General features: G+C 36.6%; 1 protein-coding gene across 2 annotated transcripts; it reads left to right on the top strand.

Moving 5' to 3' along the window:
• Positions 1–983: 983 nt before the first annotated feature.
• On the top strand, positions 984–7,526 carry LOC137713037 (CDPK-related kinase 7-like). Of its 2 annotated transcripts, none has more exons than XM_068452267.1 (11): positions 984–1,961; positions 2,757–2,884; positions 3,533–3,574; positions 3,693–3,801; positions 4,883–4,961; positions 5,048–5,344; positions 5,788–5,900; positions 6,275–6,382; positions 6,459–6,524; positions 6,639–6,806; positions 6,895–7,526. In XM_068452267.1, exons 1-11 carry the CDS (start codon positions 1,473–1,475, stop codon positions 7,030–7,032), a joined length of 1,737 nt encoding a protein of 578 aa, XP_068308368.1. In that variant the 5' UTR covers positions 984–1,472; the 3' UTR covers positions 7,033–7,526. The 2 variants fall into 2 exon arrangements, with proteins under 2 accessions (XP_068308368.1, XP_068308369.1); XM_068452268.1 differs by having other exon boundaries at positions 985–1,961; positions 6,462–6,524; positions 6,895–7,525.
• The last annotated feature ends 8,249 nt before the right edge of the window (positions 7,527–15,775 follow it).

Below are 15,775 nucleotides of genomic sequence, written 5' to 3'. Positions count from 1 at the left end.
GTTCTAAACTTACCCCTACTTGCCCCAACCCTTGAGCCAAATATGATTTTAAATTTTTAACTAAAAATTAATTTATGGGGCAAATTTAGGTCAGAATTCCCCTAAGTTAGTGGGCTAGCCCACCATATATGTATATATTTTTTTTAAGTTTTATATTTATAAATTCATTAAATCCAACAGCTAAAATCTAATATGATTTAATTCAATGGTAAAAAAAAAATCTATGGTCCAAATTTAAATCCAATGGCTAAAATAATTTTAAAAAAAAATTTCTTTCATGTGTTTCATATTTTCTCATAGTGTTCCACGAGTTTTATGATCCCAGTTTAATGATTTTTTAATATATATCGAAATCTAAATATTTTTAGGTTAAAATGTTCATAAAATTAAATTAGAATAGTCTACATAATTTTTATTTTGTAAAAAGTTACTTTAAGAAAAAAAAATATCATAATTCATTTTGTAGTAATCTCAGGCTAAAAATCAGTTTTTTGGGTTAAAATTTAATTTTTTCTGGGTAAAAAATATTATATTTTAACCAAGAGTTGGAGGTAGTCTTAGGTATACAACTACAAGGCAACATATCTATCTTCGTTTTTAGGGATCGACAACGACAGGCTGGAAGAATCCAAACTCAAACCCAAACCCAAACCCCACTTCTCTCTATAATTATCATTCATTATTATTAATTATTAGACACCAATAGAGGGATGTTGAGAGGAAACCAAAAAGAAAAAGGAAGAAAAAAAATAAAAGACGTTGGCAGGAAAATTAATATCAACCTGTGAGGTGGAAGAGACTTCAACTTGTAAAAAGATCTTCTTAAATTTTTTTTTCGTTATAAACGTAAATTAAAATTATTAGATCAAGACGTGCATAATACGGAAGAGTGAATCCGTTGTACAAGAGTTGCTAAGAATAAAGTGACATTGCCACGTACACGTAGATACCAATATCAGTAAAGCTTACATAGAGCAGAAAAAGGAGGAATCGGGTTTTCTTCTTTTTCCTGCCTTTTCTTTTCTTGCTGCCTCTGCTAAGCATCTTCTTCCCCACTGTCTTTTTTCCCTCTCATCTCATTCCTTCCTTCCTCCTGCAATTTTTCTTTTATTGGGTTTTCTTTCCCTTTTGCTTTCGCTTCCTACCATCAGTTCCCCTTCCTCCTCACCTACAATTTCCTTCATGTTCAGGTTATTTTTTTTCACCCATCACCTCTCTCTCAGACTCTCAGTCATTGTTTGTATCATCACAAAAAAGTTGCATTGCTTTTCCCTTTAGTTTCTCAGATTAATCTTCTTGGGCATCTCTCTTTTTCTCTGCAAATTCCTTTGGAGTTTGATTGATATCCTTTCTGGGTTTTTGTTGATCAATTCAGTCCTTCTGCTTTAAGAATTCTCTCCCTTCCCTTGAATATATTATCTGTAAATTTTATTTTTTCACTCACTGCACTTTTGGAGCTCTGCTGTTAACCCATGGGACTCTGTCATGGAAAACCCACTGAAAACCCACAACCCCAATCTCAAGACCTTACAATTCCAGGCGAAAACGAGGCTTATGATGCACCCAATTCCCAGTCCTCAAAATCCTCCAACTTCCCATTTTACAGCCCGAGTCCATTGCCAAGTCTGTTCAAGAACTCTCCTGCCAACTCCAGCGTCAGCTCCACGCCTCTGCGGTTATTTAAGCGGCCATTCCCGCCTCCGTCGCCGGCGAAACACATTCGGGCATTGCTTGCTCGGAGGCACGGCTCTGTGAAGCCCAATGAGGCCTCAATCCCTGAGGGAAGTGAGTGTGAGGTTGCCTTGGACAAGAATTTCGGGTTTTCAAAACAGTTTGGAAGCCATTATGAGCTTGGTGACGAGGTGGGGCGAGGACATTTTGGGTATACTTGCTCTGCCAAGGCCAAGAAGGGAAGCTTGAAGGGCCAGGATGTGGCTGTCAAGGTTATTCCAAAGTCAAAGGTCGGATTTTCATGCCTTATGTCTTTTGTTGTTGAATAACTTCGTTTCTGTTTTCTGTTATTGTTTCAAATGCAGTTTCATAACTGAATTGTCTTAGTTCTGATAGAAGTTTGATTGTATTGCTTCTGTCCAATATGTATATGACCTTAATTTCCTGTTGTTAATGGTCCTTAGGCCATACCTCCTAATCCTATATTACAAATTTATAGAACTCTGTTGCTATCTTTAACATCTCCGGGCTTTGATTAAGTTTTGACTGTGTTGCTTTGTGCTGGAAATATCAGAAAGTTGTTGGAAGATGTAAGGGTTTATTAGATTTTACCTCAAAGAGGATATTGCATGCTCGAATGTTGCATGTTTTCTACTTGTTAGTCCATTGGGTATGATATAGAATGTATCATGTCAATCAGGTCCTAAAGGAAGTTGTGTTTTGTGTTGAATACATACATGCTTTCCTTTTCCTGCGTGGCTTGTTTAAGATGGTATTTTATATGAAGGTGATTAACATATATGTATAATTGATGCTCACTCGTAGTGAAGCCAGTGCAGCGTCACAGTATTGTGGCTAATAGCTTTAGTACTTTTTCTTAGCGAAGGACCATTATATTGTTTGGCTTGATGTGAAGGAAAGTTGTAAGTATGTAGTAATGGTAATGACATTTTATCAAAACTTCAAAGCAGACAAAATCTTTATAAATTTTTCTATTGCTATGGTCATTTTCTTACAACGTGAGGATCTCTAGGGGACCCATGTTTCCTTCCACTTCATTAGCCTAATGAATTATGTTTCTGCAGATGACCACGGCAATTAGTATAGAGGATGTAAGAAGAGAAGTGAAGATCCTAAGGGCTCTAACTCATAATAACCTAGTGCAGTTCTATGAAGCCTATGAAGACGATGACAATGTTTATGTAGCGATGGAGTAAGTTGTAATAGCTATAACTTTCTGGATATGCATCTAACTCCATTTCATATGATGCTTGTGGCTTATGTTATTCTCTCTGTTTTTTTTTTTTTTTTTTTTTTTTTTTTTTTTTTTTAAATAGAATTACTAGCTTGTAAGATTGTGATATGATAACCCTAATATCTTCTCCTTTTTTATTATATCCGTATTTGGGTACAAAGTTGTCTGTTGAACATGCGGCAACTTGCATACATATGAACCCCCGTGAAAACAACTTGGACTTAGCTTTAGTGCGTGTCTTTGTTGATACCATAAACATTGGAATATGTTTGCTACATAAACATGGTGCATTGTAGCGGAACTTTAATATGGCCATGGTTAAGATATCGGTATGATCAATCCGATGCTTTCTAAAATATAGAGATGGGCCAGCAGAATAAGTTTAGTACTCGGTCAGATTTGGCACTTTAAGCACATCATTTTTATTGGGGTAATGAGCAGTTCTAGTAGCAAGTGCTGAATCGTTTAGGCGATTCATTTTTTTTTCCTTTTTGGCTGGATATCATATACTACTACAGGAAACTATTTATGTATAGAAATAGGGTATGTGATGCCACAATTTAGACTTTAAAGATTTTGGAGCTTACTCAATGTTATTTTCTCCAGATTGTGCAAAGGAGGTGAACTGCTGGATAGCATACTTTCAAGGTACCTGCTCTAATAGGTTTTTCTTTTGTGCCACAAAAAAGAACACAATTCTTTCTCTATGGAAAGTCACTAGCCTGTTTCGTATCTTTAAAACTCATTTTTTCATTCTCTTCTCTAGGGGAGGAAAATATTCTGAGGCTGATGCAAAGGCTGTTATGGTTCAGATTTTAAGCGTAACTGCCTACTGTCATCTGCAGGGCGTAGTTCACCGGGACCTCAAGCCAGAGGTAGTTCATTCATAAAAGATATCTTTAGCAGTCCGTTTATAATACCTTATTGTGGCAGCTGCATATACTCAAAATTGATTTAAAAAGTAAATAATAACTAAAAGTATTTGTAATAATGACTTTTCCTGTTTTACTCTTAAATTTGAATGTCACCAATCACTTTTGCTCATTGAAAAATATCTTGGATTCCGAAACTTCTTTCCTATGATTTCTCTAGATTCAAATTGTTTGATTTTTACTCTCACTTTCTTTGTAGTGCTCGATTTTTATATGTCATTAAAATTTGATATGTAGTGCTGCAATGCCGGTGTAAGCAATTAATCTAAATATTGCTCTAGCTGTTGTTCTTTGACCAACTTTAACTGGTTATGCAATTACAATTTGTTTTCATATTGAATTAACTGATATCTTATCGTAACAAACATAGTTCTAAATTTTATATTTCCCTTATTTTAGAGTTCAATAAGAAATGAAATTTGGCTGAAGAATGATTCAGAAAATCGTTTTCCTTGGGGAAGAAGTAACCTAATTTCTCTATCAAAACTTTTTGGGAGATCTGCCGATATACAGGATGTCTTTATAGACTTTGGTAAATGAAGAAGAAGAAAGAGAATTGCATTACAGGTTTTACTGATTTCTATTTTGAACCGCTCAATCTGCAATCGTGCTGTTTACTAAGTGGGAAAGAAAGCAGAACAAGAATTGCTGAAGTTTATTTGTTATCTAATGTGGAAAAAAGCATTAAAAGCACTTCTAATGTTCTCTTTTGTTTTATTTGATTTTTCTGGGAGTGTCGTACGAGTGACTGGCTGTAATTATTGCGATTTAGAGACATCTCACATCCTGCACCACTGCCATTTAAAAACCCATATGATTCTTTTCTAACTGTATCCATGCCTTCTTTAATACGATTTAGTTCATATGATGGTAATTTTCTTCCTTTTCTGGATATACACATGTAATCTGGATTGTTGAAATTTCCTTTCTGGTCTGAAAAATAATGTGATAGATAAAAAAAATTATTTATTTGTCCTTATTTATACCTTATTCTTGACCCCGAATTGATATTTTTCTGCTCCAGAATTTCCTTTTTACTTCAAGCGATGAGAAATCCCCATTGAAAGCCATTGATTTCGGACTCTCTGACTATGTAAAACCAGGTTGGGACGGAGGACTACTGCCTAGCATATATCTTACTCTAGTTAATTTTGAAGGCCATTGGGCTCTAATACTTAAGTTTCTGCAGATGAGAGGTTGAATGATATTGTAGGAAGTGCATACTATGTCGCTCCCGAAGTTCTACATAGGTCATATGGGACAGAAGCAGACATGTGGAGTATCGGTGTAATTGCTTATATCCTTTTGTGTGGAAGCCGACCTTTTTGGGCCCGGACCGAGTCTGGCATCTTTCGAGCTGTACTAAAGGCTGATCCAAGCTTTGATGAAGCTCCTTGGCCCTCTTTATCATCTGATGCAATAGATTTTGTAAAGAGACTACTGAACAAGGACTACCGTAAGAGATTAACCGCGGCTCAGGCTCTATGTAAGTCACCGAGTCTTATTATTAAGCCCCTTCTTTTATCACCCATTTTAGGACTATGTTACGAATGGGTACTTATGATGACAATTTGCTTATATCCATTTTTTTTTCCATCTTGTGTCAATCCTTTGTGAAACACATTCTAAAATGACAACTCTGACCTTTTTTCTTTATAGAAGGGTTCTCTCCATTTGAAGTTCAAATGGAGGGCGCCAGTTCCTAATCCTAAAGGTGACACGCTTTCGGCTCCTCCTGAATATGAGCGGCCTTGAGATTCTTGGACTGTAGATTGCAACTCTTACTCCCCATTTGAATGTTAATTGGAGAAGCCAGATCTTATTATTGTCTATCTATTCCGAGGGTGGTGTGATGGGTGTCATTTTCTTTGTCATAAATTCAAAATTTGGTTAGAAATTTGGATGCTGACAGCCAACTTTTGTATTCAGGTCATCCATGGTTAGCCAATTATCACGAGGTCAAGATACCGATGGATATGATAGTGTACAAACTTGTTAAAGCTTACATATGCTCATCTGCTCTACGAAAATCAGCATTAAGGGTATGCAGTAACAAGTTTATTCATCTTTTTCTCTTTTATGTGGATGTCTTGGATTTGACTGAAATTGAAATATTGCAACTATTGTAATACAACTACGGAGTAGTGACACCTTAATATGTTCTATTTTGTTTCTTTACCCTCTTCCTTTTCATCACTTTCGCTTCATGAATACTATTTGAATGTCTCTCGTGGTGTCTCTTTGGTTTGGCAGTTGCTTTAGCATTTTTTTCTTGAGTTGAAGCCGAGCTATTCTATTTTAGGTTTCAGATTAGTCTAAACAGCAGTCCGTTGTCAGGGTCATTAGTGTAAATATCTGACACTTCTCAAAGCAATGACAAATGGAGTGAATATTTTTTTTCTTTCTGTTTTGACAGACTCTTGCAAAGACGTTAAGTGTAGCACAGCTGGCTTATCTCCGGGACCAATTTACATTGTTAGGGCCAAATAAAAGTGGGTTCATCACTATGCAGAACTTCAAGATGGTTAGCACTTTTGCTTTACTTGGTTTCTATTATTTAACCATCTCTGAAGTCATTTCAATTAACATTGGTACATCAGCAGGGTGTAACAAGGAACTCAACCGATGCTATGAAGGATTCGCGGGTTCTAGATTACGTCAACATGGTAACGTCGCTAAATTTGGATACTCTTTAGTTTATCTTTAATCAAAACTATGTCTCTCCAGTCAAGTAAAGTAATAATTGTAGCTGAGTGTGGTCGTAAATGTGTATCATGCAGATCAGTTCTATTCGGTATAGAAAGCTGGATTTTGAAGAATTTTGTGCATCTGCCATAAGTGTGCATCAGCTGGAAGGGATGGAGAGCTGGGAACAACATGCAAGGCGAGCATACGAGCTGTTTGAGAAGGACGGAAACAGACCAATAATGATAGAGGAACTTGCCTCGGTATGCTCTCTCACGGTAAATAAAATAATGAAACATTAAAATCATCTTTGTGGTAACTGAAGTCTTCCGTTAATTTGAAATTCATCAGGAATTAGGACTTAGCCCGTCAGTACCAGTTCATGTTGTTCTCCAGGACTGGATAAGACATTCAGATGGCAAGCTCAGTTTTCTGGGGTTTGTTAGACTGCTGCATGGAGTTTCTTCGCGCACATGTCAGAAGGCTTGAACTAGAACCGGTCTACATGAAGTTTTGTTTCCACCATCCTTACTCTCGATGACCTCGAACGTCCCTAGGTGACAAAATTTGTGCTTAATTGGAGAACTTCATTTTATGAGGGTCTGCAGCACATGTTCGTGTCATTTTTTCTTTCCGTTTCCCCTCCCTCTAACTTGTACAAAGGTGGCTTTTCGTTTCCTTGATTTTGTCTCCATGATTGGTGCCGTTGAAGGTTAGAGGAGGGTTGTACAGGTGAGAGTGGGTAGATCTCAGAATGCGTTTAGGATTTACCCTTTTATAGATTACAAAGCTGTCCTGTTGTAAACTGGAGTGACTTTAGTGGTCTTTATCAATATAGTTTTGCTAATAAAATCTTCCTGTGATCTTGCTCAAACTATTATGTCAGATAGCTAGTTTCTTTAAAGCGTAATGTTAGGTAGATCAATTTTTTATACCAAATTTGTAAGTTTTAGGATCCAAGTCAAAGGACAATTATTGCTTTCACTTTTCAATAATAATAAAAAAAAAGAATAATAAATAAACAAGATTTTATCGCAAATGGTTCTAGAAAATAACATATTCATCAGTTTGGTTCGTAAAGTTAAAAATTTATCAATATCGTATCTGAATTTTACCATCATACATCAATCAATGTCATTCTCTCGTCTAATTTCGTCAACCTTTCGTCTAATTTCGTCAACTTTTCTGTTATTGTGCTGAACGTGGCACACATGCAACCTAACGCTGTGCAACCTAAACCCTTTATTATGATGCCATGTTGATTTCACAAAAATCAATTCTAAAATGTGTTTTTAAAAGTTTAAAACACATTAACAAAAAAAAAAAAAAAATCCAAAACAAACAGGAATCTTTTAGTATCATACCATTATAAGAAAACTTTTAGCTAAATTACATATTTTAGTTTATGTAAAATAGAAAATTCTGGAAATTTTTTTCCGAAAATCTGAAACCAAACCAAAAAAATCCCGATCTCATACCGAAAAATTCTCAAATTCATAATACTGATGTGATAAATAATAGCACTCAAATTAAACCCTCTTTTTGACAATTATAGTATAGATATAAGTAGGGATCGTTTTAGGCCGGAGATTAGGAGGGATTGCTAATCTAATGAAAACTGACTCAAAGATACAAAAATATGCTTAAAAACACTTAAATAAACTCAAAGACTCTTAATTAAACTTATATGACTCAAAACAAACTCAAAACAACACAAAACAATGAAAAAGACTCAAACTAGACTCTAGGACTTACTTTGGACGAAAATAGGTTTGGTTTTGACTCAAAATACTCAAAAACACTAATTAGGACAGATTCTAACCTAATTGACACTTAAAACAAACGGGGGTTTTGGTTTTGACGAATTTGAATTAAAACAAAACAGAAACTAAACTAGACAAAGTTATGAACGAATTTGGGGAATATGGATGGGTGATTAGCTAGCTAGAGGGTCCTTCTCCACACATGGCACACTTGCATACAAATTGATTTCCAGTTGCTTTTCGATAAACCATGAACCTCAACACCCCAGATTAACCGTGACATCACTAATTAACCCTCAGATTTTCCTTAAGTTATTGGATCGGATGACATCATACGACAACCCAAAGCATTCTTCAAAAGTCCCCTACATGACATCATAATAGAGATACAATCAAAGATCATTACGTTCTATGAAAATCATAAGTATTGACAAAACACTTGTAACTATGACATCATGATACTCATGCTAGGAATTTACTTAACATGATTGTGAAAACAACCTTAACTATTTGTGAATATAAGTTTGTAACGATTATGTGAAACTCCCTTATATTCTAGCACCAAATTCAAGCATGCAAATTAAGTGTGCACCCTTAATCAACAAACAAGAATAAGTCATCCATCAAACGGTTAAGTAAATTGCATTCACAATTTATGAAATCACAATTGGAATTAATCAATTCATATTGCAAATATAATCATGGTTTCAAAGTCTCCCCTAGCCAAAACAAAATTAGTTCCTCATGTTTACAACAAAACAAAGAGAATATAAATTAAACATTGAAAACAAAGATTGAATACACCTAGAAACGCTCCAACAATCCAAGCTTGAATGGCCAAAACGTCCAAGGTTTCTCCTCTCTTCTTTCTCCTTCTTTGTTGCGGCACAAGGTTGTTTGGGTATGAATTATGGTGATGGATGGATAGGTTGGATGGTGGTAGGGGGTGGATGATGGCTGAATGAATGGAGAGAATGAGGAATAATTCGTATGGATGTGTATGGCTCTCTAGAATCTCCAATATGTGAGGCAGATTGTGTTTATATAGAAGGAGAAAGGTTAAGGCAATAAGTTATTAATTTGGGAAGGTTTTAAGACTCCAAATCGTCCAAGAAAAGGGTAACAAATCAGAATTCTAAGAGGAAAAGGGAAGGAAAGTTGCTACACAACTAGAATAAAAGGGGAAAGAAGATATATGGCAGATTTTGGAAGAAAAGGGTAAGAAAGGTGTGGCATAGACTAGGATAGTGCAAGGAATCTTTGGTTTGTGTCCTAAAATGCATAAGATACCTTCAAAGTTGCTGGAACTTAGGGATATTTAGGATTAGGAAAGGTTAAACCAAAATATGGAACCTTGGCTTGACTTTCCTTCTTCAAGTAGGAAACCTTCTTTGACTAGGAATCCTCTTGTGATTAGGAATCCTCTTTTGATTAGGAATCCTTCTTAGATTAGGAATCCTAACACTTTTAGGTCTTCAATTTCGTCCATTCCTTTTGCTCCAAGCATAAGCTATCCATTCCAAGCCCAATTTTGCTCCAAAATGCTCCAAAATGCACCTTTATGCTACCTTAGCCATATGAACCTAAAAGCACACGAAAATAGCTTAAATTACTAAAATAACTTTGAACTAACAACATAAATGTACGAAAACAAGCTAACTAAGTCGCCTAAATATACTCCTATCAAATACTGAAATTTTTGGGATGCATACCAAACCGATCCTGAACCTTTTGGTATGTGAATCGAGATTACAAGTTCAATGGTTCCGGAATCCCTAACCAAACCAAAAATAGTTATTTTGGTTGCATGCATGTTGAATGTTGAATTTAAGTAATTTGAGAGTAGACTATATTATAAATAGAAGTATGAATAAGTAATTTAGAACTCTAGAATGTCAATTTGACTTGGTAAGAATGATTTGGTATTTCAATTGGTAAGAAATTTCAAATTGGTAATAGGTAAAAAGCCTAAATTTCAATTGATATGAAATTGTGTTATAAAATTGTAGGCCAAAGGCTCAAATTTTAGTCCACAACCCAAAAATCTCAAATTTATGCTCAATAAGCCAAAGGCCCAAATTTTAATTCACAACCCAAAAATCTCAAATTTATGCCCAAAACGCAATCCCAATCCATCCCGAAATACTGAAAATATTTCGAGAATCCTGAAAATTGGAAATACCGAAATTTCGGTTTGGAATTGGTCTTGAAATTCCCGTCACGATATTTTTTTGTTTGGGATTCGGGATCCTATTTTCAGTTTGGGATCTCATACCGAACCACCCCTAGAAAATTCAACTGGCCAAATTTTTTTGGGGACTATCAAATTTTTTCAGTCTCAAGGTTACTGACACACCCCGACCGAAATTAAGGCGTGCTGGCCGTCATGTGAAGGTGACGTAGCTATGTGCACAGTGCGGAAGCAAAAGGTAATAATAAAAGTACGAATAAATAAAACCAAACTACTAAATAAACTAGTTAAAGTAACACACTAGTGTGAGACCAAGTGGGATAAACATAATCAAAGCACATAAAACCTAAGTGCAGTCCAGAAGAACGAATACTAATTACACAACACCCAAAGGTGATCCTACATTTGTGATGTTCTGTCAAACCACCGTAAAGTCCTCGTGAACCACCAAAGCTGCTTCTAACTAGAACCTAGAGGGGTGCAAAACAGAAAGTGAGTGGGCAAAAACAAAGATTTTCAAAATCATTTCATTATCAAAAGTTCTAACCCCTCGCCGTAAAACCTGTATAGTTTCCCAGAAAATAGAATATACATATATATCGAAAACATGTTCAGAAATATGTCATGTCGAATGTCTCCACATGAAATGTAAGTAACCCAGGTAATGTCAATCAATGCAAGTAACATGTCAGCCGGAGTCACCTAACGTGACTTGTACGGCTGAAACTAGAGCTCAAATCCCCAACTCACTAACTATACCTGCACACGAGTCAGAACCACCTAAAGGGGTCTGTACAACAGGACTGGTGTAAATAAATACACTCAAGTGCTACGATCACGTGAAGACTGGGCGAATAATCGTGGGTCACGTACGAGTCGGAACCACCTATAGTGGTCTGTACGACAGGACTGTGCACCTAACCTGGATCCAAGATGAGCGTGTGGTGCGGGAAGTGAACATCACGTGAAGGATTGTGCCCTACTTTGGGCCGGAGCACTAACACCGGGGGTGCAGGTTTTGAGCTCTCTATGCATCTCACATAACCACTAATTCACAATCACAAACTATAAACTTACCTGGCACTTACCTGTGTGTCCACAACACCAATCATAAATATATGCAACTACTAATGCATAATTAAAATAGGCAAAGATTATGCATGACATTTAAAACATATAAACATTCCATTTCATTTTCTGGGAAAAACCACAAGTATATAGGTGTATACGGAAAACCAAAAGCTCACTCACTGATATGTGGAAGGGTCGTAACCCCCTTGCCTCGAGTGACTGCGCTCGTCCTCAGGATAGGTCTCACCTATATGCCAAACAACTATAAAAACGTCAATTTAAAGCACATAACCAAAACTAGGTAATAACTTCTCATACAATGCTCAAATGGGGTATGTGAATACACCAACGTGATCTACTCAACGTCACGAACATCCCCATATTTTTAAAATAATTTTCCGACCACCCATGTGCCGCCACATGTCAGCCAAGGCACGGCCAGACGCGTCAGCCACGCGAGGGCACATGCTTGGAAACCCTAACGGCATTAGGGAATATTCAGTCCAAAAATAGAATATACCGTTAAAACTAACCTGGTGTCGTTAACTGCCGGTATGAATATTCCATTAATCTTAACGGAATATTCCTTTTTCTTCTCCGGCTAGTCGCCGAACTCCATCGCCATCGTCGGAAACTGGGAAAAACTTCCATTCGTCAAATTTCACTCGTTTCTCAACCAAAATTCACGAATTTTGTATGAAAATGAAGCTTATGAAGAATAGAACAAAACCTTACCACTTTGGGGACCTATAACCAACGGAATCTCACCGGAAAAACCCACGATATTCCAGCCAAACCAGCAACTCACTGAAATTGGGCTTCCCGACGTCTGAGAGTGTTCTAAAGCTCCCTATGACCTTAAAAACTCCTAAAAACTTTACGATCATGTGTGCATGAATAGTGCATGAAATCTGGGGTTAGGGTCCTCGAGGTTTTCGAAGGTTTCAAGTCTCACAAATGGTATAAATGAACCTAGGAACTTGCAAGGAGTTTGAATCTTACCTTCTAGACGTCGATCCGTGCGTGAAAGGTTGGTTTTGAAGTTCGTCCGTACCCTCACAAGGGAAATGGAAGAAAATCCTAGAGAAAGAAGAGAGAGAGAAAGGTCCACGAGTGTGTGTGTGTGTGTGGGAGTGTGGTCCTAGATGAGTCAACAACCAAGAGAAACAACTAAACAACACCCCCACAACACCAATTAACGTCCAAGGGCATTTTAGTCTTTTCGCACCTACGATACAAATATTCCGGGACGGACTGTCACAGTTACTGTCCAATAATGAGTTAAAAAAAATGTTAGGTGATAAAATTTCTCTTAATATTTTTTTTTTCCGCTACACATGTAAATATACTGCAAACATAATTGAAGATGAAAAGGTTGTACTTATTGCTATTTTCTATGTCAATGACAACTTCTAGCACTTGAAACGGTAGCATGTGAGTCCATCTGCAATGGAGGCAAAAATATAAATATTTTTGCTTATAAATGTCTTGGGCCACAAATTATATTTTTGCTTATAAATGTCTTGGGCCACAAATTATGGCTTACTATTAAATGAAATGGGTTGAAGCCACTTAAGCCCTATTTGGTACTGTTTGCTTTTCATAAAAAGCTGATTTACCTTAAAAGTAAACAATAAAAAATTGTTTGGTAAAATAAAATATTTGTTGTGACCTATTTTACTGAAGGTGCTGCAAAGAGAGAAAGAGAGAGACGAAGAAAGGTTTGAGGAATTTTGTATGCTATTTGGGATGCCTTGTGCCTTTATTTATAGTAAATCAAGGAGGATTTCTTGCCATGCAAGTAATAAAGGTATAAGATCTTCTAGTATCCTAAATACAACTTACACAATCACACATGTGTTAGAACTTATGTCGCAACACTAACTCTTAAAGTGTGTAAATATTCAAGTAGATGACCTATCACGTCTTCATGGCAAAAGTAAAAGTGGTTTATGAAGTCGTTTTGTTTATTCAGCACAAGTAGCAAACATGAATCTCTGATGGGGATTGCATATAGGAGTAAGTCTCACCCAAATTTGGCTATAGTAAACCCACTGGGATAAACCCATAGTATGGAGAAAAAGATGAGTTAATGCAACAAGTCTATAATTAACATCTTCAGGACGTAAGCAGTGGAAGATGTAGAAAAGGGTGCGTCCATCTCAGGATAGGTGCATATTTAAAATCTTGTTAGGCAGCAAAAACCCAGTTGGGAAAGTCTTCCTGATCTAAAAACTACAAACGCTGCAAAAGAGATGGCTACATATACCAAACTTGGAAAAATACTTATGGGAGGTTAACTTTAGCATCGAATTTATTAAGAGGTTGGTAAGGTTGTCTTGGGATCGAATCTGCTTGATTTCAATATTCTGATGCTTTACTGATATAATGAGGGCGCAATATGCTTGGTGTTGACTTTGTTGATGTATCCTATCTTGATATGGCCGTTACATGCGACATTGTCTTCACGAATCGTCGTTGGACTCAACGATAAATAAAAAATAGCAGGTGCTTCAAAAATTCTCAAACCATATCTCTCACGGGTGGTGGTGTAGTGAGGTGTAGTGCTTGGAATAATTCAAAATTTTTTGCAACTAAGGTCTATTTCATGAACCTCCAAGATATTATCGTATCCCTAATGGTAAAGACATAACCACTTGGAAAAATATCTTGTGCCAGTTTGATAAATAACTTGTGTCAACATACAAGCTAAATGTCACAACAATATCCTGTTTATTTTAAAGCAACGCCCTCTAGAGAACATATTTTAAAAGCACCGTGTAGGTTGCTTTTAAAAGTTGTTTTAATAAAAAGCGGAGTTGAGCCTTTAATGAACATCTTTAATTCTTGTAGTACCTTCATTAGTTTTTTGAAAATGACTTTGTTTAACCTTTTGCACTCATTTTTCTTTTTTGGAGAACAAAATGACAGCCACCACCTATGACTACAAACACTAAAGTTACAACACCACTGCCATCACCACCACCATTTTTGTTACCATCACCACAACCGCAGCCATAATTGCACTACTGCCATTGCCATCACTACTGTTGGCCACCACGATCATTGTTGTCACCGCCTTCACCACCATACCCACAACCACCACCATTGCCACCACAACCACAACTACCGTCGTTGCCGCCGCCCTTACCTGCCGTTGTTACCTCTACACCCCAATCACCACACCCCATTGTTAGCACCACCATCATACCTCCACTTTTGTTAAAGCGTTTCTTTTAAAAAACAGCATAAACAATTTTTTTAATAAAGTGTCATAATCCCAAATTGGCTCTTATTATTATGGTATGTGGTATTCTTTTCCACTTATAAGTGAGAGTTTTAGTTCGATAATTGCCTAAGGCAAAATCAAATCAATTCCCCAACTACATAGTATAAATAATATCTTATATATTTCAAAAAATAAAGAAATAAATAAAATAGGTTGTGTTGTTGGCATAATTTACTGAACAATTATGAGGGCTAGAAAGAGAGGGTGCGGCACATAGAAAGAGTAGAGAGAGATATGTAATTGTGAGGTGTGTTCTATTCCACCCCATTGTGCCTTTATTTATAGTAGTAGGGAAGGTTAGTTCCTTACCCTTTTAGGATTACAACTCTAATAGGATAATATCTAGTCTAAGAGATATGGTAGAATCCCATAAGGATATCCTAGATATGTTAGGATTTACACAATCACATTCCTATTCCAATATGACTGAAACATGATAGGAGCATATTCATGCGACTTAATTAGCTTGTTCTCATGCATTTATGTTGTGTTTCCTTAGTTATTTTAGTGTTTAAAGTCATTTTTGTGTATTTACATATTATAAGGCCAAAGTGTGCAAGAAGATGCAAATTGGAGCCTTTTGGAGCAAAAGAGGAATGAATGAGTTGAAGACTTGAAGAAACGATGAATTCCTACTCCAACGATGAATTCCTACCAAAACGAGGATTCCTACTCAAACAAGGATTCCTACTTGAAGTAGGAAAGTTAACCCTAGGTTTCCTGTTTTGGTAACCTTTCCTAATCTTAAACGTCCGTATTTTCTAGCCACTTTGAAGGCCTTGTAGGCACTTTAGGACACAAAACGAAGGCCCTAAGCCCACTTACACAACCTTGCCGTGCCTTAACCCTAATTCCCTTCCCTTGCCGTGCAAGGGAGGGCAATTTTGTCCTAGGTTTGCACTTAAAACACATGCTTCT

The sequence above is a fragment of the Pyrus communis genome, chromosome 13, assembly GCF_963583255.1.
Source record: "Pyrus communis chromosome 13, drPyrComm1.1, whole genome shotgun sequence".
Classification (NCBI taxonomy): domain Eukaryota; kingdom Viridiplantae; phylum Streptophyta; class Magnoliopsida; order Rosales; family Rosaceae; genus Pyrus; species Pyrus communis.
Note: the sequence above shows the minus strand (reverse complement) of the source record. Positions and strands in the feature narration are given on the sequence as shown.